This window comes from Camponotus vicinus, unplaced genomic scaffold (genome assembly GCF_025532165.1).
Source record: "Camponotus vicinus isolate PSW18456_S1 unplaced genomic scaffold, iyCamVici1.0 SCAF_1, whole genome shotgun sequence".
NCBI lineage: Eukaryota > Metazoa > Arthropoda > Insecta > Hymenoptera > Formicidae > Camponotus > Camponotus vicinus.
The window spans coordinates 34,882,761-34,905,302 of record NW_028141945.1 but is presented as its reverse complement, the minus strand read 5'-3'; the positions used below and the strand labels follow the sequence as shown (position 1 = coordinate 34,905,302).

At 33.0% G+C, this 22,542-nt stretch overlaps 1 protein-coding gene across 4 annotated transcripts in view; it reads left to right on the top strand.

Moving 5' to 3' along the window:
• The window catches only part of LOC145963531 (ras-specific guanine nucleotide-releasing factor 2), a 54,786-nt gene extending 33,825 nt beyond the window's left edge, over positions 1-20,961 (top strand). Inside the window, exons 7-26 of one of the 4 annotated variants that reach the window (XM_083085592.1) lie at positions 936-1,237; positions 1,647-1,876; positions 1,998-2,194; positions 2,937-3,062; positions 3,145-3,247; positions 5,946-6,197; positions 6,548-6,699; positions 6,943-7,325; positions 7,566-7,675; positions 7,790-7,900; positions 8,049-8,261; positions 8,533-8,709; positions 8,875-9,149; positions 9,341-9,471; positions 10,207-10,227; positions 11,209-11,584; positions 11,838-11,935; positions 11,996-12,278; positions 12,465-12,662; positions 12,949-20,961. In XM_083085592.1, the coding sequence (XP_082941718.1) occupies positions 936-1,237; positions 1,647-1,876; positions 1,998-2,194; positions 2,937-3,062; positions 3,145-3,247; positions 5,946-6,197; positions 6,548-6,699; positions 6,943-7,325; positions 7,566-7,675; positions 7,790-7,900; positions 8,049-8,261; positions 8,533-8,709; positions 8,875-9,149; positions 9,341-9,471; positions 10,207-10,227; positions 11,209-11,584; positions 11,838-11,935; positions 11,996-12,278; positions 12,465-12,662; positions 12,949-13,167 (3,957 nt within the window). In that variant the 3' untranslated portion in view covers positions 13,168-20,961. Of the gene's footprint in view, positions 1-935; positions 1,238-1,646; positions 1,877-1,997; positions 2,195-2,936; positions 3,063-3,144; positions 3,248-5,945; positions 6,198-6,538; positions 6,700-6,942; positions 7,326-7,565; positions 7,676-7,789; positions 7,901-8,048; positions 8,262-8,532; positions 8,710-8,874; positions 9,150-9,340; positions 9,472-10,206; positions 10,228-11,208; positions 11,585-11,837; positions 11,936-11,995; positions 12,279-12,464; positions 12,663-12,948 lie in introns of all 4 variants that reach the window. The other 3 variants (XM_083085609.1, XM_083085584.1, XM_083085602.1) reach the window with 3 other exon arrangements.
• The last annotated feature ends 1,581 nt before the right edge of the window (positions 20,962-22,542 follow it).

The following is a 22,542-nucleotide window of genomic DNA, read 5'->3' as shown; positions in this document are numbered from 1 at the left end:
TCCATAACAAATAAACCAATTGAAAATCTCCTGTCTATCGCACGAGAAAATCTTCCATATTTATAACTTATATTTTAGAGATTATAATATCCCCAATAGCACGTATACGTTTCAAAAACGTTTCACAAATGTTTCTTTGAAACGTTTTATAATTCTCGTTTCATAATATTTTGTAACATATTAAATATATATCCGTTTCATATCTCTTGGAAACGTTTCTGATTGGTTAAAATGTCGACTCAAAAAACGTTTAAAAAAGGTCGGTTAAAAAATAACGGTCAAACGTTTTCTTAACTATGATTTTAAAAATGTTTCTATAGAAACATTTCTTATTAATGTTTGACGGTTAAAAAACATTGGACACGTTTAAGAAACGTATATAAAACAAACGTGTGCTATTTGGGATAAAAGGCTAAATATGCGGATAAAAAGCTTTCTGCATTGTTATTCTTCCGAAAATTAATTGAAGAATTATTTTAATAATCTTCATATATGTAGAGAGAGAAAGAAAGAGAGAGAGAGAATTTATTATATATATATTTTTTTAAATAAATTCTTTTTTTGTAATATACTCTTTTTCGTAAAATATTGCTAATAAAATCTCTTTTCATATTTTCAATTTGTACTGGTAATGAATATCGAAATATCTTCGGGCGCATCAAAAATTAAAATTTTATTAAAGTGTTTTATTTCAAGCTGCAACGTTATTATTCTTCAATTCTATCATTAATTTTTTTAATTCTATCATTTATTTTAGTTTAATAGTTAAATTATATTACATTATAAAACATGGAAAATATATTTGATACAAGCATTCGTTCAATATTTAATCCAAACTTTGTTGAGCATCTTTTGGTTTACTTAAGAAATATAGGAAGATGTTTATTCAGGAATATTCCCTTTATATGACATTACGGATTTCGTTATCGTTTCAGCTGTGCGCCCTGAAAAAGGAGCTAAGGCCCTCCATAGTGCCGGCATACCGTAGTCGGCCGGCGGTTCAAAGAACCATGTCCCAAAGTACCGGAAGTTTATCTTTCGGTAGTATTCACGATTCCGAATTTGCGTGCGCAGACGCACCCGGATTACATGGTATCGCGGAGGGCTCTGTTGAAATGCAAAAGATCAAGAAAGTTCAAAGCTTCTTCAGGGGATGGCTGTGCCGTCGACGTTGGAAACAGATCGTTGAGCAATATATCAAGAGTCCGCATGCAGAAAGCATGCGCAAGCGGAACAGGTAATTAAATTACTGTAACGTGCGATGACGTCTATCTTGTTTGCAGATTTTATTTTCCGATTAATCGTTTATCATGTTTTTACGAATTTCCCAATTCTATTTTACGATATATACGATAGTACAGCAATAACAATGCGAGGTGAAATCGAAACATTTTAAGCGACGTAATGTTTTACGAGATAAAATTACGTGATTTGTCTGTTATAAAGAATATAATTCCAAAAAATATTTTTGTTTGAGTGGAATTTTCGACTGTTGTTACCGCCTGCCATGGAAGCATTTTATTTTAATTAGGATGACTGATATTCCTTTCATTCATGACATAATAACGACATAAAATCAACGATTATTGGTTTCATTTTATTTGTGCCTTAATCGATATATTAAATATATATCTAATCATTTTTAGTCTAGTATTTCAAATGGTGGAGGCCGAGGAGGAGTACACGGAGCAGATGGAAGTTTTAGTAAGCTGTTTTCTGAGGCCTTTCAAGATGGCTGCCAGTTCAAAGAAACCCCCATGTAGTCACGAGGACGTGAATAGCATATTTTTGAATAGCGAGACCGTGCTGTTTCTTCATCAGATCTTCCTGAAGGGTCTTACTTCTCGTATGGAGAGCTGGCCCACTTTAGTTTTAGGTATGAACAAGCATTTTTTTTCTTTTTCTTTTTTACAATATTAATTTATAATAATTTTATAAAAAAATTTTGTAAGACAAATTACATATTGATCAATCACAATGTATCGAATGTGACGCAGGTGATTTGTTCGACATGCTGCTACCGATGTTATCGATATATCAAGAGTACGTGCGTAATCACCATTATAGCCTTCAAGTGTTGACTGAGTGCAAACAATCGTCACCCCCGTTCGTAGCATTGCTCAATAGATTGGAGAACAAGACTGCCTGCCACGGACGATCCCTGGAGACCTTTCTAACGTATCCTATGCATCAGGTAATAATTCTATAAAATTTCCATGCACGAATAAAATCGACATAATTTTTTTATGCAGAGTAGAGAAAGTAATACAAATACATTCCTAGATATATAAATCTTTTGCTTTATATTACATTACTGCTGAGGGAGAAAGAGAAAAGTATAATTATTAAATTTTTAATGTTAATTTGTTTCACATTGTTATTCTCGCAAGAAATCAAATTTTCACGCAAAAAAATAAGGAAAGTTATGGACATTATCTCGATGATATACGAATACCTCTTCAGGGACGATCGATTGTATGAAATAGTTTGGGAGCTTTCATGAATATTGCATGAGATCTGACGATTTTGTAAAATGATAGGTCTCGATAGCGCGTAAAATATACATTCCATTGCTCCTTTCCGGAAATTACGCATAATAGGAAATTTTTTCACAATTTTATCGGTGAAATATAATTAACGGGTGTAACGACTTTAAATATATATATATATATATATATATATATATATATATATATAAAATGCACGTGTATGAAAATATTAATATCTGCAATATAAATATTATATCACGATAATTAATTTTATATATCTTTGTATATTTTTGTTTTCTCTCTCTTTCTTTCTCTTTCAGAAAATTGATTAAAATTTGTTTGACAAGTTTTAAATCATAACTCCTAACTATTTTCTTTCTCTTTTTTGGATTTTAGTGGAACTTAAGCAGAAGTTCCTTAATCCAGCTACTTACTTTGCTCGTTTAGATTCCAAGATACATAATTACTTTGCACGAGTTATTGGCGCACACGCCATACGATCACGTGGAACGTAAGAGCCTTCAGAATGCCAGGCAACAGCTGGAGGATCTCTCGAGACAAATGCATGACGAGGTATTTGTCAATCGATATATTAGTATTGCCTTTTATCTTAATTTTGATATTGATCTAGTGTATCTTTTCTTTTGTTTTTCAGGTCAGCGAGACTGAAAATCTAAGAAAGAATCTAGCTGTAGAGCGGATGATCGTCGAAGGATGCGATATTTTGCTGGATGTCAATCAAGTGTTCGTTCGACAGGGTAAGTCGTATATTAATATTCTCTCTCATAATCTCTTTCACAGAAACTTGTCTTGAAGCTTCTTTTAAAATAAAATTTAAGTTTTAAGTTATTTAATATTTATGCGATACAGAGCACAATAAAATCGAAAAATAAAACAATAGAAATTATTTTATATTTTAATGATATACAATTATCATTTATATTATCTTTGGATAGAAAATATAACAAATTCTATTCAGGAATACAATAGAGAGAAGTAGCTTGTTTTGTTCATTAAAACATCGTTTTTATATTATAAAAAATTAAGGTATTTTGATTGGAAAGACTTAATATACCTCACCAAAGTTGGTAAAATGGAGGCTACTAGATAACTCATGTATGTGACGGCTTATCATTGGCTGGGAAACTCAAATCTAGACTTGGTCGCTGTCGGTAAAACCCGGTAAGCTTGCCATTGCAGAAGTGGGAGAGGGCAAAGCGGAAACGCAGGTGAAAGAGCGCAAACGCGTGGTTGCATTTTCGGAATCGATGACGCGACTTAGTGGCGTCGACATATTTTCGCACTTGGTTTCGCCTCGATCCTGCGCGATATGTTCCGCCAGGGCCGACGTACTGTTGCACTACTGCCGGAATTTTGTCAAGCAAAACCTCTTTATACAACTAGATAGCAAACAATAAACAAAATATCGTGCAGTTTTAAATAGTCCAAATTTGATCGAGATTAAGTAACTTTTTTAAACAGTAACAATTGTATAAATATTGAAAGACGGCTATTCAAATCTTAAAAATTCAAATTAAAATCTTAAAAAGTACTAAAAATACTCAATAATAAGTAGAATAAAAATTAAAATGCCTAACTAAAATTTAAATCTGAGAAATTATATATACATTATACAATTAAAATTATTGTTTAAAAAAAAGAAGAATATATGTAAAAATTAAAAAAAATAAGCTTAAATAAGTGAAACATTATATTCATAGTCTAAGATGTACTTTTACTAAAAGTATTAAGAGATTAAGTAGTATAAGACTGTTTTAAGTAGTAAAAGTCTCATAAATCAGACGGATAAATATCTCGACACGTCCCTGGCGCCCCTCGTGCTTGACGCCGCATCACATGGTTATCACGTAAACGTCTCTCGATCGCCAGCACAGTAGTCCCTCCCGCGAACGTAATCATCCCTCTTGGTCTTTCGTCGCGGCGAAAAATCAGCCATCACGTGATATCACGCCTCATTCGAGGGCAATAAGCTAAAATTCATTCGGGATCTGCCTATGATGCGGGAGATGTTAGGCGGTTTAGCAGGACTGGGGGTCGACGAACGGACGAAAACAAGCGGCGACGAATCCGTTGCCATTTTGTCGATTCATCAATCCGGCGTATCTCGACGTGCGTGAGGATCACGGGAGTTTTACGACGTGTTGCGCGAGTTCGATAATATAGTTTCGATAGTGAATAAAGAGGGACCAAGCAGTGTGTGTGACGCTGGTACCAGGGACCAAGGGTAATCAGGAATCTAAGAATAGCATTTCGTCTAACAATAGGTGCATAGACACCGGCAAAGGATCATAAAGTTCGACTGTTAAAATAAGGTAGGCGCATGGCTCATCATTCCTGACGATGTTGAAGAACTTGAATAAATAATAAGTTCTGCGCAAAGTTCTCATTAAATCGACTACTTCGATTAGACAATTGTAAGATTGCTTTTTTCGAAAAAATATGATGTAGTTTAATTTACTTGTAAATGTGAATATGCGGTATTGCATTTAAAAAAAGAATAAAAAGTAAGGATATATATACATCATTAATTATTATAATTAATTATTAAATAGGTATCTTAGAGAGAGAGGGGGGGAGGGGGAAAAGAGAAAATAAACTGTCATGTTTGTATATAACATCTAAAATTTTCCTAATATCGGAAAGTATCTGATCTTATATGGCTTTTTTCACTTCAGTAAAAGATTAATCTACTGAATTGAAATTGCGCGTATAGTTGGATTTAAACCTTGATTTATGATTTCAAAATTATATACTTTTGCAATTATTACATTTATAATATTGAAAGCTAAAATTGGTGAAATAATGATTTTAGCCTCTGTAGCAAACGTCATCAAGAGCCTTGATGCTGTAGACGTAATATCGCAAATATTGCATTCATCGCAGTAATACATTCGCCGTGCTATTTTTAAACGCACGTCGGTGGCCTCCCTTAATTGTATCGATTATTTTGAGAAAGTGCGCGCGGGTCACCGGTATCGAAGCTGTCACGCGAGAGAGATGTAGCTATTTTTACCGACACGGCTGATTATTTTCTCGGGTTTTTTTCGATGATATTAATAAGAATAACAATATTAACCCTTTCGCTGCTGTAGGCACCTTTAGGCGTTTTGAAATTTTGGCAATTGTATATTGTTGACGCCTTAAGGTGTTCAATTGTTATCACCTAGATGATGCTGTTGACGCCTTTAGGCGTTCAATATTTATATTATCATTATTCAAATATTTTCATACTAGTAACTAATACGTTTGTGCGACAGCGAAAAGTTTATAAAATTTTATAAAATTTTATAAACTTTGTCGCGTATCGGTCACGACTAAATATGTGTCGTCTGTTACACGCGCTTCGCATTAGACTTCACCGCAGCAAAAGGATTAATAAGAAGACTATGCGATGGAGTCACATTTAATTGCATGAATTTAATTGGCGTGTTTCAGGTACGCTCGTACAACTCATAGACAAACCGCGCGGTGCGCGAAGCAGATTAAGCGCTACTTTTGGTGGCAAATCCTCAAGCGACAAAGAGGTTGTCAGACAGTGCTTTCTCTTCTCAAATCATTTGCTGCTCACGACGCGTCAATCCGATGATGACGGTCGCTTAAATCTGGTCTCGCAAGTCGGCAAGATACCTCTTTCCGACGCGATACTGATTGAAGATCCGAGCGACCAGGGTGCTGTGGATGATGATGGTAATTATTGATTTAGTTTTAATGATCTGTCTCATTAATTTCTCTCGAGATTTTGTTAAGTTGACGCTAAAAGTTTTTGTTTAATTAAAACTTAATATCAGGTTGTTAATGAATAAAGAAAAAATTGTAAATAGAAAGCGAGATATGCAATAATAATCTTTTAAATAATCTCATGTTATAACACAATGTCTTTCTCACTTTACACTATTAATTTTCAACTGTTCTATTATAAGTAGTTATCTGTGTCATGGAAAGAATCATGAGAGTTACATCGCGAATCGTGTCTTGCTCATGAGAATTTATTCAGTGCTACTGAAGTAGCAACAGTCAACTGATTTTAGGATTGTCAGTATGTTCGATGTCAAGCGGCATTAGCGAGAGTAGCGGAAGCGGCAGTGGTAGTGCGACTTCGCAATTGCAGAATCGTGACTTCAAGATCTTACTTGATGTAAAATCCGGTGCACCGCAAGCAACTATTCATCTCGTGGCGCCTACTATGCAGGTAAATATATCACATTATGTATCAAGACAAGTGTATATCATATCATGTATCAAAACAGATAATTTTATCATCATAACTGTAATATTTAAATATACATTACAATTCTTTAAAATTGTATTTTTGCATTCAAACTGCAAAAAAATTAAATGTTATAGAATTAAAAGATTTGCCAAATGTTCTCGTGCTTTTCTAATATCATACAAGTGTCATAACATGATATTGACATGATCAAACTTCTCATAGGAAAAAGCAGCGTGGGTCAGCGATATTAGCCAGTGCATGGACAACGTTCGCTTTAACGATCTACTTCACGGATCGTTGTCGGACACCAGTTCCGTCACGATGCCGCAATCTATCCGGAACGACCCAAAGCTGTTCAAAGATGATGTGGACATCAGATTTAGTCGTACTTTGAACTCATGCAAAATACCGCAGATCCGTTCCGCGACGCCGGAACGTCTATTGCAGCGATTGACTGACCTCAGGTTCCTCAGTATCGATTTTCTCAACACATTCCTGCTGACGTACCGGGTGTTCACCGACGGCGTCACAGTATTGGAGGCCCTCAAGAAAGTTTTTTACGAAGCTGAACCGCCTGACGCACAAATGCCCACTGGATCCCTCATGTAAATATGATAAAGAGTGATAAAAATGTTTACTTAAAATAGATTTGTAATTTTAAGAATTAAATATGGTAATCATAATTATGAATTATCAAAGTATCAAGAAAATTCGATAAAAGAATTATTTCGCGCGTCATTATTATTATAAAATTCGAATTTTTTGTATAAAAAATTTTTGCTGATAATTATTTTTTACTTTTATAGAGATTATATATTTTATATATTTATACTATATTATTATAGGTCTTTAGATGTGTTAGGAGCAAATGCGAGTGAATCACAATTGCATTCAGAAGATCGAAGAAGAAGTAGCTTTTCACCGAGACGAACTAGTGGCGCAAGCTCTGTATCAGGTATAAATTTCATCAACAAGATTCAGCCGACAATTGATAATATATTATGAACAATCCAAATTAATTGTGATTTTTCAATTAATAATAATTTATTAATAATAATTTTATGCATAGGATATGGATCGGAAGTAAGTGATAGCCGTGATGCGAGATCCCACGGTTCTTTTGACGCTAATACGAGTGCATATAATTCAAAGAGTCATTGGCGATCTGGTTACAAGAAATGTAAGTATTTCTGACACATGTCAGATTTATAAACTGTAAAAACGTAATAATTTGACAAAAAATTAAATTATGGAATAAAATCATCAAATAATTTATATGAAAGTTATTGCGTATTGAAATGCGATTTAAAAGAATTTCTCATATTTAGTGGATGAAGAACAACCGCTTGGGCTGATTTCCGAGACGCCGATTATAAAACGCAGTCCAACGTCGCAAGCATCCAGTCCATCTAGCGCGCAATCTCCAGTTACACCGCGAAAAGTCAGCATTCGCGTGGATAACAAGGATATTGAGAACGATGGATGTCACCTGACGATACCAAAAGTAATAGCAGTGTCGTCCAGCTCCGAAACACTTACAGGTATAGTTAAAAATTGATATTTAAATTTGCAAAGCTATGCATTTGGAATTTATACGTATAAGATTTTATATTAATATAAAAAATAATTAATAATGTAAATCTAAATAAAATCATTGGAAATACTTTTTTTTAATATTTACAGCTGTAAGAAAAAATATTATACAAAAATTATTATATGAAAATTATAAATATAGAATTTTATACATATATTTTTATTAAACAAAATTATATAATATATATATTGCTAATTTATGGAAACTTGGAATATAAGATGTTACAGTGATTAGTGCACCGTCTTCACCCAGTAACTTGAGCTCTGTAACACTGGTTGGTTCGACAGAATCCGGATCTGGATCCGGATCGGATCCAAGTCCCCAAGAAGGGGGTACTTACTCACGTCGTGTCTCGGAAATCGATACACTTGTCGCAATGGGAGAGGATGCAAGAGGTACAACTAAACCTTACAAAGTATTCGGTATTAATCATTAGTAGGAAAAGAAAAGCTTGCTCTCTATTGAAAGAAAAAGTGATTTGATTAAATGCTTTAGGTAAATTACAATTCGATTTTACGAGTTATTTAATTAAGATATGCGTAACCTGAAATAAATTATAGAAGTACAATTTACTTATGACGACATACCACAACCATCACAATCAGCTGAATCTGCTAAACCGGATACGCCAAGGAAAACGCCTACTTCTCCACCGAGCAAGGAAACTAAAATAAGCAAAGAGGAGCAATCTACGCCGAGCGATGACGAAAGTGTGAGCTCTTTTAAACAATCGACGCAGCAGAATCAGCAACAACAATATCCGGAACATAGGGCATCTGTCGCTTCTGCTCCACCGTGCACCGCAAGGAGCGGTTCGATCTCCACCATAACTGGGGTATGTGTGATAAAATCTAAAAATTTCTTTTCATGAATTTAGTAAATTAATTTAATCAATCTTTTTTCGAGCATTATTAAATGCATATTAAACATTAAATTTTTATAAGATGGTTCTTATATTAATTTATAGAATAATTGGAACAATTTTCATTTGACTTAATAAACTGTAATTTTGCAATGGTTTTGCAGAATTATTGGGCGAGCAGGCGATCGATGCATGAAGAGGTTTCTTCGCAGCATAGTAATTATCAGCACGATGTTCAGCAAGTATCCAGTAAAGCCGGTGTAGTAATAACTAGCTTCCGCCAGAGTCATCGAAGGTTCGTTTAAATATAATTTTATTTTATCGTGGCTGCATTTTATCGTGTCTCTTAATTTAAAGACGTTCGTATATCGATAAAAGTTATCTCTATTTCGTTTTAGCTGAATGTTGAGTGCCACAAATGGCGATTTCCGCTTTCTAGCATGAGAGCTTCTTCTTGATATCATATTTCATTTATCAGATTCACAGTTAAATTCATTTTTTGGAGAAAGGAATTAGAGAGAAATAGAAATAATCTATGGAGCATTTAATATTTTTTGACAGTCTAATCTGTAAGATAGTAGATAATTTTTTAACATAATTCCTCGCTCTGCAAAAACTTATTTTTTAAAACCCAGTCTGAAAATTTCTAACTATAATTAAGTCATATCTGTTTGTGTTGAAAAAGTTGTAAATATATTGTAAATATGTTAAATTGTCCGTTTCCTGTAAATGCTATTTTATATATAATCTAAAATTCATTTTTATGCGATATATACTTTTTGAATAATTTGTAAATATCTTAATACCTTTTTATATTTGTTTTACTTTTGCTAAGTAAAATGTTAATAATAATCATAATGCAAAAAATTATCATCCTATTTAAGATTTTTATTCCATTTTGCCCGATGAATTATGTATTCTTACCACCATCTCTTCAAGATCGAATTAAAAAGTAATCCCTTAAATTAGGAAGATGTTCCTGCTGTTTCTATTCAACTGTATTTCATGTATTGTTTTGTGTCATTCATAGCATTGGACCTGCACCTATCTGGTAAGTGGGCTCATTTTGAAAGCATCATTATCCACTTGTTACGTGTAGCATGGCTACGATCCTTTTTCTGCTTGCGACATCCTTAAAACAAGCCTGAAATGTCCGTCTTGTGTTCAATTCTATTATTATTTCTATTATTATAAATCTTTGTCTAAACTCTTAGAGTTATTGACTTCAAAAATCATATAATCCTTACAAACATCGCTCTTTCTTTGCAATTTAATTACATTAAACTGATGAAACTATCGCTCACACGATATCTCATTCGATCTATTTGATCGTTTATAGAATGCACCCCACAGCAAACGAGTGAATGGATCAAACGAAATAGAAATAGTTTTTACCCGATAGTCGCCTCACTTGATATACGTGCTTATAGTGCTAAATATTCCAGAATTGAAGAATAAAATAATTCCGGTGGATTCGGATTTCGATGCTATCTTAATTTTTTTTCGTGATATTGAAGATGCAATAATTAGCATTCTTGTTGGATATCTGTAGCATCAAAATTTGAATTCGCCTAAATCGTCAGTTGCCAATACCTGTTTCCAATACTTACAATTAGTACTTTGTATAGCGACACAATAGTAAATGAAAATAGTAAATGAAAGAATCTACACCGCTAACTTGCCGATATAGTAGAATTTCTTTTGCAAATCGATATGCACATTGAATATTACTCGCTTAGATCATTCACGATGCATATTGTATGATGATATAAAATATAATCAAGTATAATTAAAAAGGTACAAAGACAATAATTGTGCGTTAAATTCTTTCCACGGTATCTTGCCTTTGTATCTTCAGCACGATAACGTGTTTGAGAAATGCATCGCGAATGATTCGCAAATTAAAATGTAGAGCGAACGTAGAATGAACGCATAGATCATCGAGACGAAAAATAATTCGCGAAATGAGACTCGCGATTTTTATTCATATTCAATACGTCGATACGTTGCTAAAAATTGATCTCGAATACAGGAGCAGCACCTCTACGGCAGCAACCGCATTTGCCATCGCAACTTCTGCTTCGAGCAATCCACCAGACAAAGGACCCATGAACGACGGGAATAATCGTAACCGGGACAAAAATAGGAGGAAGGAGTCGGTGATGTCGACCGCCGCGACAATGAGAGTACTGAACGTCCTGAGACATTGGGTATCTAAGCATGCCCAGGATTTCGAGATGGATCAAAAATTAAAAAATCTGACTATCGAGTTCTTGGAGGATATCAATTACAATCCAAATCTGCTGCCGGCTGAACACAAGGCGGCCAGTCAACTATTGAGACTAATTACCAAGGAAGAATCGGACACCAATAAGGTCGATCTGAAGAAATTATTAACTCCGCCATCAGTAAGTAACAAGACATTATTTTTTTTCTATTAGTTAAAAATACATATATAAATCATTAGAGATACTCAATTCTATCATTAGAAAGATACTCTAATATTTATTATTTAAAAATATGAATAAAAATAATGAATAGAAAAATAGCTCTTGATATTAAAAATTTAATTTAATATATTTAATACTTGGCATAATATATAAAGAGCCTAGCTCTAGATAAATAATATACATATATTAAGGTTCGATTATGAATTTTCAGGTTCAGAGTAAGGAGAGCATCGAAACACTGTCTGCGCTCGAGATCGCGGAACAGATGACATATCTAGACTATCAGATATTTGTCTCTATCACCAGCGAGTAAGTAACGAATTAATTCATATCATTGCTGTTTCAATTCATACATAATTTATTTCTCAGAGAATTTCTTGGACAAGCGTGGATGAAGACGGATAAGGCAACTCGGGCGCCTCATATTCTTCTTATGACGAAACGATTCAACGAGGTGTCGCAATTAGTCGTTTCCGAAATTATTCGTCGTTCTAACATGTCGGCCAGAGTTGCGGCTATAGAGAAATGGACCGCGGTCGCCGATATCAACAGGGTTCTGCATAATTACAATGGCGTGCTACAGATTTGCGCAGCGTTCACGAATAGCAGCGTATACAGGCTGAAGAAAACCTGGGAGAAAGTCCCCAAAATGGTAAGCTCTAATTCTTAAATAATAATTATAAATTCATTCTTCAAACACAAGTAAACGCCTCTAATATAAATAAATTTTCATAGCTTTCCATTATGTCGATAATAAAAGCGTTATAAAAGCGATAATAAAAGCGTTATAACTGATAATGTATGATCAGATTATTACACAATTATTATTAACTTCCAGACAAAGCAGACGATAGATAGACTGCAACATATCGTCTCATCCGATGGTCGCTTCAGAAATTTGCGAGACGCTTTACATCGATGCGATCCACCTTGTATCCCTTACTTAGGAGTTTATCTCACCGATCTTTCATTTATCGAGGAGGGTACTCCAAACATTACAGATGATGGTCTTTTGAATTTCTCGAAAATGCGAATGGTAAACGATATTTCAAATTATTTCTTAAAATTTCTTTTAATATATTTTCAAATTTTTTAATCCTTTTGAGATTAAAAACAGAAATAAATAGAAAAGAAAAATTATTAAATAGAAAAAAATAATAAAAGAAAAAAATAAAAAGAATTTTTAGTCTAAATTTTAATAATAAAATTTAATAATATATATCGTTTTAATCTCTATCAATTATTTTATACTATGTTTTATACTATTTGTGTTATTTTATATTATCTATGTTGAATGAAATGCTAACTATGTGCATTTTCAGATCTCTCATGTAATTCGCGAGATACGACATTTCCAGCAAACCCCCTACAAGATCGAATTAATCAGTAAGGTAACCAACTATTTGTTGGACACGTCGCTCCTACTGAACGAGAAAGATTTGTATCGCATGTCCTTGGAGATTGAACCTAGAACGTCCAGATTGAGTAGTTCTGCTTTAATTAATCTGCCTCCTTCAGTCAGCCATACGTCTACGAAGTGAATTTTATCTCTCGTAAAGCAATTCAACTATATCTTTATTTTCTAATGAACGATAAAGGAATCCTGAAATTTCGAAAGGATTAACTCTTTGTTGCAAGAGAACGATCCTTAGGACGATCGCAAATGCGACTCGTCGCGTTTTTCACAGCCCCGTCCATTATTTCTGTCCACTTCTGCTTATAACGTAACATTCGACGTCCACTTCTGTTGTCATTTGCGTTTCACGTTTACAAGATATTTGCGTAAGCATTAGATAAGTAAGCTCAATAATGATCTCATCGTTGCACAGAATCGGCCTCTTTATTCGCGAGAGAAAACTTATCAGAATTGTTTGATAGGCATAACAATTTCAACATCGCAAAACTGATTAGGTTTCGACGAAATATTCTAGAATTGCTATCTCTTCCAGCTTTTAATTATTCTAATAGTGTGTTTTTAAGTTTTTAAGAGAGATCCTGTCTCTCTATCATAAAAAAAGTTGCATAGGAGGATGCTGAAAAAGAAAATCATAGATTTTAGTAAGAACATTTAATAGTAATAAAATGTAATAGTAATACGAGTATAGAGATTTCAGAAGATTGAATACGGCGAGATGGCTGTGTAAAATCTGCTGATGATTACAGTACAAGATTAGTAACGATCGATGAAAGAGACTTTCTTATAATAACATGATTATGCTTAATGTTCTCTCTCTTTCTCTCTCTCTATCTCTCTATCTCTCTCCGTGTTGTTGACGAATAAATTATTCAAAGCGCTCAGAAATGTGATCAGTTTGATCTGTCCGCTTCAAAATAACACATATTTTGAGGAATATCCGAATTTGTTACGAGATAGAAACTATCATTGACACTGATAAAATTATCTCGGCTAAAGCAACAAAAAGCCGTCACTGATTTTAGTTTAACCCAATTCAATCGAGCCAGTATTATTACACGAGGCGTACATAAACAATTCAAACGAGTACCTTTAAGAAAACAAATGAAAAGCGCGCGTGAGAGGTGAATGGAAATTGTATTTTGACAATCAATAGCATAAAGATATTGTTGTGTTTTCCGTTTCTAATTCTAATTATTGCTACGAATAAGAAAGAAAAGAACAAAAAAGAAAAAGAAAAAAAAAGAAAATATCCGCAAGCTTGTCAATCTTGGAAATTAACTTTTCAATCATCTCAATTATATTTTCGAAAAAAAACAATTCTATATTTTAATAATTCTATTATAATCTCATTTTAATTAATCAAAATCTGCATTATCAACATTTCACAATATTAAATTTTCGGTTACATATTTCGACTTCGTAAGCACTTATTGCTAAAATAATATATTTATAAATGCATCTCTATACAAGAGTTTCCTCTGTTTATCAAACGAGATAAAAGTCTTGTAGACACAGAGGAGTACACATATCAATTATATATATTTAATGTAATTCGAAATCAATGTCTCTGGTCTGCCTCTATATTTTTATTCGATATTATATATATATGTATAGCAAAGTACGATCAGATAGTTTGACAAGAAAACTGACATTCTCTTCGTTAAAATGCACTAAAAAAAGGAGGCGAGAAATCTTAAGCGCGAAAAATTTATATACATATATATTATATATATATACACACACATCTCTCTATATATTTTTAACTTTACGTTTATTAAGAGACTTTTGGATGCGTTTCTGCATCAGCATACTTGACATTCCTGTCGTGCGAGGTGTATACGATCCTTTTGAGCCGGAATGTGGAAACTATATATCGCGTGCGGACCACACACTTATAATTAAGATGATGAAAGGTTTTCCTCGAAGTGCCGCTCTTCAAAAAGGCGATGAGCAAAATCTCAACTGCTCGCATTTACATCTTCAACGCGCAAGTAGTGCAAGTATATATTTTAAGACGACGTGCCATGTGAGTTGATGTTAAAACATATGTGCGGCACGTAAGCAATCAGAGTTTATTCTCAAAGCATTCGGAGTAAATCCTGTAGTATGATATGATGGTTGGGTGTCTTATTCATCGAAATGATAAAACTCGATATATATGTCCTTTCGCGACTCCTTGCGTCATTGCCTTTACGCCTGCGCCGCTCGAAGACGACGTGCGACCAATTAATTGTAAATATATTGAACTTCCCTCTCCCGTTACTCTTATCAAATTATCGTTAAAAGTCGATGCGACTATAATCTCCGGGTGTGATCCGCAGATCATGTGTGCATCTTATATCTCCGGGAAATATCGTTTATGATTTGCACGCTCATTCTTACTTTTCAGTATGTGATACTATTATCTATAGACATAGAGTACACGAAACGAGAGTATTTCTAAATTTGCACGATTAATCGAGCCCCTAATAATTAATAATTTCGCATTAAATTAGATTGATTAATGCAATTGACTAATTAATTAATTAAATTTGAATGAAAAGATATTTTTCTTTTATCAAAATTCTTTGATTATGAAATAGCCTAAGAACGTTAATCGTGCAAATTGCGACTTACTTGTGGAATCCATCAGTGTTTTAATTGACGCAATTAAACGCATGTTGCGCAAGCAACGTTAAACGTTCGTTGTAACAGCGAAAATTATTCCAGAATCTTGTGTTCATGTGTAGATTCTTTTGATAACTACAAAGCGTCCAATGAGAAGACAAGTATTCCCTATTGAAAGTTCAAAGGTATTGTAGGAAGAAGAGAAAAGTAGAGAAACAGAATTCGCGAATCCGAATGTTTGCGGATAATTTTACAATTAGACGGAGCATATCACTGTCACAATCAATATCGTAATAATTATTAATGCCCTTTAGGATCCAAGTATTTTTGCGTGTGTGTGTTCGCTCAAGCGGCTATAAATTTCGAGATACTGCATGTGATACTTCTTAATACAGATGGCTGATCTCATTCGATCATAAAACCGTGTTTAAAATGCATTATGAGAAAATTCGTGCAATTCAAATTATTTCCCGTAATTATGTGTTTTAGAGCGAGTTTTTTTGAATTTTTTATATGAATATAAATATATAAATTCAAAAAATACTTGGCTCTTCAAAATTCGTCGCTCTTTCGACATAACACCGATATAATATAACTGTATTTAAAATATTAAAATTTATGCACAATTCGCGTTCCCGCGATTTTATTCCGACCGCGTATTGTCGCTGTTTTCTCTGTGATTTTAATACCAGTTCCTCTTACGACTGCATTGTTGCATCGTCGCGAACGATCCAAGCCAAGAGTGAGGAACGCAAAACCCCTTCTACTGAAAAAAATGGCCCGTAAAATAAATATATCTACAGTAGTTATATACATGGTCCGTAAAATAAAAACATTAGATGAATGTTAGTGGTTTTTAATATATGAAATTTAATAACTGCATTTTCTGTTTACGACATATGTTATATGTGAAAAAAATTTATTAAATTTATTAAATTTCTTTCACATATAACATATGTCGTAAACAAAAAATGCAATTATAAAAATTAACAAAAATAAAAATTATTTTAATAATTTAAAGAGAAGTATTTTATATCAAAAGACAGTTTAATTATAATAAATTTAAAAAGTTAAAAAACAAATTCAAATTTTAAATTAGATTTCTGTTTGTCTGTTGAACGTTTGCATAATTTGGGACAGCTTTTAAAGTTATTGACCATTCGAAGAGATTGTTCATTTTTTACCCAAGTCTTGTGCCAATGTGAGAGAAGATTACGCGATAAGTGAAAATCGATCGGCAATTTTTATTAGAGCAACTCTAATTAGCAATTCCATGTCCTTTTTCAAATCATAGTCCGAATTATGATAGTGTTAAAGAACGAATTAAGATTATGAGCGGATAGCAGATACTAATGCAATTAACTCTGAGATGTCTCATGTTTGAAAGATCTATTAAATTCAGAATACTTCAACGTGTATTCGATTGCCGTATAGTAGAGTTACCTAAGCGTTTGCAAGCTTGCATTTTTCTTTTTCTCGTCTTCTACTTGCTCGCTCACAAGACATCACAAAGCTCTGTCGTATAACATGGAAGAATATTTTCTAATTTTAGGATGTGTACAAAGTTATAAGATTACAGTCGGCTAATATTTTTTACAAATTTTTATTATGACAATTCTTGGTCATCCTTCAAATATAATCTCCAATTGACTATTATATATATTCAATTTATTCTTTTTTTCACGGAATATTATCTCGTAAAAATCCCATATTTCTTAATATTATTAAAATAACTAACACAAATATTCATGTTATTACAGGGAAATTTTTATGTAACAATTTAAAGATAATTTGCTGATTTAATTATTAGACTGATACATAATTGATATCATTTAACTGTAATTACTAATGTGTTATAATCATACAGTTACATAAAAAACGCGTCTTTCCTACATCATTCATTTTCTTTCAAAGTGCCAATAAAGTTGCTAATTTTTCTGTTTCGGCAATCGTGCTTCAAGTACCTTTAAGCATTCTGAATTATCTTGTTCAAAGATAAAAGTTGCGGATTTTATTAGCGTGCTTTCGCACATACATATATGTATACGTATTTATATGGCATACTGTGACACTCACGTGAGCGTTATAATAGATATCGATATGTGTCACATACACTTCCTTGTATATAATTCTAGTTACATATTGAACATGCGTTGCGCTAGGCAGCCATTATCGTTGTTGATAGATTTCGCTATGTGGAGGATGATGATTATCGATCGACGCGATTACTATTAATGTAATAAAATGCGCAGATGTAACATTGCATTATCGCGTAAATGCAAATAAGATATGTCGTTTTATTGTATCCAGTTAACGACGGGTGAGATATTAAGATTTCCGTTCTCGGAATCAGTGTAAAGACGCGGTACTCACCTAGTATCTATTGTAATTTTGTGCCATTTCATCGCGTTAATGAAGCACACAGCGCGATATTCCTTATCTACAATTGTACTTTTAAGCTATTGAGAAATAAGCTATAATCATAAGACAACAGCTTATCGGATAGCGTCTCCATCGAGACTTGTTTTAAACGCTATGTGTGTGCGTAAAATAATACAGCAGACTTGACACACTCATAATTGTCAACAAATTTTTAGAGTCTGCTTAATTTTCATGCAGGTGCAAATTCTCGAATAATGAAATTTCATTAATCAATGACTGATGATCCAAATAGAACTCTTAAATTCTTTACTTTCACGGTAATCCAGTTTTGCGTCATGATTTATAACGCAAAAAGCAACAGCTTGATTCACATTTGATGAGAGCTGCTTTGCATGGAAAACGTGGCTAACGCGTTTGTCATATCTATGCGGTTGCAAAAACTACATTAATAATTGAAGATATCGTTCTCGGTATTAAAAATAGAAATTTCGACTCTTATAATTCTACACGAATATTTTCTAAAGAAGATACGTGAAAAATATGTCCGAATAAAAAAATCACTTCAAAATTATCAACTCAGAAAGCAAATTGCAGTCTTTGTATAATATAAATATTAATCTGAACGTAGAATTAATCGAGCTAAACATTAAACGCAAAAGCATTTATTGTACTTTAATCACACGATTTATGATCTTTCAACTTCCATAATGATAATTGTGTCGTTATAAAAACTAGGATATAATCATTACGACTAATTGCGGGTACTATAAAGTACTGTCTTAACCAAAGTTACCTCATTCCTTAATGTCTCGATGCGGCACTATATAATTGTCTATGTTGTTTCTTTGTTTATTTTTTCTCGATTAAAATTATTAATTATCTTGCAACGAGAACTAATCAGTCTGAATCGCCAATTGCGATAGCACACAATATTAAAATGTTTTGCAGATATATTTTATAATATCTTTTAATACGATAAGATTTTCGCAAGATTAAAAAGGTAAAAGAATTATTCATCGGTAAACGTAAGCGTAATACAGAAGAGAATAAAACTTATGACAATTTTCCACAATTACTTTTCTAGTATGCACAAATTAATGAAGGGAATGCAAATGCAAAAGTTGAGCGCATTGAATCTTACAGAAATCTCTTAATTTTACAATTTTCCCAAACGTATTTCAATTATTTAATATTCAGCAATTTGTTAAAAATTCTTTGTAATCAAATAGAGAATTATTTCTTAGACATATCTCTTCGAGATATCTTGTAGGAAACTTTGAGAAATCACGCATCTTCGCACACGAATAAAACGTGGGTTTTGAAACACTCTGTATTACGTTCACCTATATACCTTGTGGGATTCTTTTTCGTCTATTTCCGATTGTACGGGTTAAGTGCTTACGAAAGCTTAGAGAGATTCACGATAGAAAGGATTTTCGGTAGGGAAATACCGCAAGAGTAAAAAGTTTTCTCCGTTCTATTTTTTGAGTAGCACTGAAAGCACGAGGAGCGTATTGTTGAAAGAGAACGTGTATAGGGCTTTAAAATCCGTGACTCTCCTTCTTTTCCCACTTTAAATCTTTCCGTGCATATCTCTAGTCGTAACTTCTTAAGAGAACGTCTTGATATCTGCGGTATTTCACTTTCTTACTTTCCTTGTTATTCCAACGATGTAATTACATAATAGATAAAAATTACTTTAAAGATATGTATAATAAGACAAAAAATTTTTTGGAAATTTGTATTTATTTTTTTTAAAGAGAATATAGTAATTACTTAAAATCTTCCATTATCTCTATGCAAAGTTTCAAATTTTTAGACACTCAAAAGCAGAAGATTTAAAACTATTAAATTAATACACTCTTAATAATAGCTCGAATATTTATATATTTTTGATGCAATTTTTCTCTTCTGCTTTTCTTAGGACGTCAAAAATTTATTTCCGATTCTCCTAATTGAAATTTTTATACAGAAGATTGCTTGGTTTCTCTTTTCTGATGAACAATTATCGTTAATATTTATTCAAAAAAATATCGTCATTATCGTGTAAATGGTAAAGTGAGCGTGTAAGGATAAAATTGCGTGTGATGTGTATTTGTAAGTGTGCAATGATGTTCCTTTGACTAAAGTAAGCCGAATACTAATCGATCACAAATCATCAGCTGGTTGTGAGTAAATGTTAACTAAGTATCAATCACATATTATGTAAAGATTCAAGTGCGCGACGGTGACTGTTGAATAAGCTTGATTTTTGCAAATGTAGATTACACTAATTATTATAACTCTCCAAGATCTGTCGATGAGTGTTTGCTCTTAAATATTGTATATAAGTCTCTCGATATTTTATGTAGTTAAAACCAGGTTATTAAGCTTCACATGAAATATTCCATGAAACAAAATTGCAAAAAAAAATCAATTTTGCGCAACAGCAACGTTCGCCACTTCCTCAATACTCTTTTGACATATAGTGTAAGTAATTATTATCATGATTATATTATTGCTAATCTTGTTCGGACAGAATCAAAAAGTCATTCGATTATTAAATCAAAGAAGAGAATAACAATATCGTAAATAGCACGAAAGTTGGAACCTTAGCTGTTATAAATATAATATAATAAATAAAAAAAATATATATACATATATATATGTATATATATGTGTGTATATATATATATGTATGTGTATATAATATATATAAAATCTCGCTGTTGTCTTTAATTCAGTCAAGATTTTAATGTTGTACATGTTTATAAGCCATTGATAAACTAAATAGTTAATAATTTCGTTGTTCACAAGAAAGAGAGAGAGTAAAAAGGAAGGCTAATCTCTATTCTTGAATATTATACAGTAATCGTTAAAGCTGTCTATTGTCTATCAAATATTTTATATCTTCGATCTGTATACATTAAATAGAAAATATTCTTCTGTATACTTCTCTTGCATTTCTTACCCTTATTTCTTCTTATTCATATTCACATCTACACTATATATCCTATTTCTTGAAACATATAATATTTCACAAATTATTTATAAAATATTTATTATATATATTTATTATATAGTGCTCTCTATAAGAGTTTTTCTTTTCAATATAATATATACATTTACGTACACGCATGCACGTATATCATAAAAATGTATACCTTCTTTTATGTATAAATTAAATTTCCATAAATGATTTATTTCGTTAGTAGAATGATGTAACAATATTTTCTCGCAGCAATATCTTTGCAAATATTTTCAATAGAAAGAGAAATAATGAATCTCAGATAATAACAGTCTTAAAATCGAGTAACGCAGCCGCACAGTGTCATATTTCATCCGGATTGCCAGTGCTTTGGAACAAATTGCTACTTTGCTTACCGAATGTGCGGCGTAATCCGGCGTGTAATTGCGGCGACTAAGTGGATAACGAACCAAGAACCGTAACACTTAATTATCACAGCTGAACACGCGATATTGCAAAGTGGACCGTACACGGGACACTCGACTGCCATTAAACCATGGTAAGCCCGCTGAACCGATTCAGAAAGCGGAATTTCTAAACTTGCGGAACGTCGTGCATATATAACGCATTTGCAATTCACAGAATCCCATTTTTTCTAAACGTTTCTATTTTGTTATACAAACATATAATCGTGTGTATTTCATAGTTTCCTCTCGTCTTAAATCGTTTGTACTCTACGTCACTAAATTCCAGATGTCTTCAGTCGTCGAATCGACTACTTTCTTCATATTTCCTAATTCCTCTTTCCATGTCGTGATTTTAAAAGAAAATGTCTGAGATTTTCTCTCATAAATGCATCACTAGGTTTTAAAATCGAAAAAGAAAAGTTTGTAAATATTTCTTGTGAAAAGCTTTACATTTTTACTATTACATTTTCTCTTATCTTACATATTGCAAATGTAAAAGAAGTACATACATAATTGTTTCCGTAATTTTTTTGTGTTCTTGCGTTAAATCTAAGGTTTGTTGAGGGGAAGTCGCGCGGAGAAAACTGCGACGTATTAATTATCAAAGATTAATGGAGATTTTTCTGAGCATGCATAGACAAAGTTCATTCTTCGCAAGTGACTCTCGTCAATGAGATGACTTTGGTTTTCTCTTTCTCGCAAGAGTAGCTCTCTCAGTCTCTCAGAAGCTACAAAACGCCCTCGGTATCCGCATTCACGCTTGTTTGTGTAAAACCATTTTATTCTGATGGCAACGCTTCGATGCGCGTCGCGGCTTTCAGAGTTATTAAAACAATCCATTTACATGCGGCTACACGGTGAATTTTTCTTTTTTTTTTTTGCTACAACGACTTCCCTTCGTGGCGTATTCTACTCGGATTCGCGGTTACAGTCGCCCGTTCCAGCTGATTGCAATGGCAATGCTCTGCAGTAGTAACGCGACCGCCGACTGTCGTAAAAAGACGTATCGTTTGTCTTGTAGCTTCTTGGAAGTTACGAGAAAATATTATCTTTCACGCGTGTGTCTCGCAGAAAGCGATATAAGTCCATTTTTGAA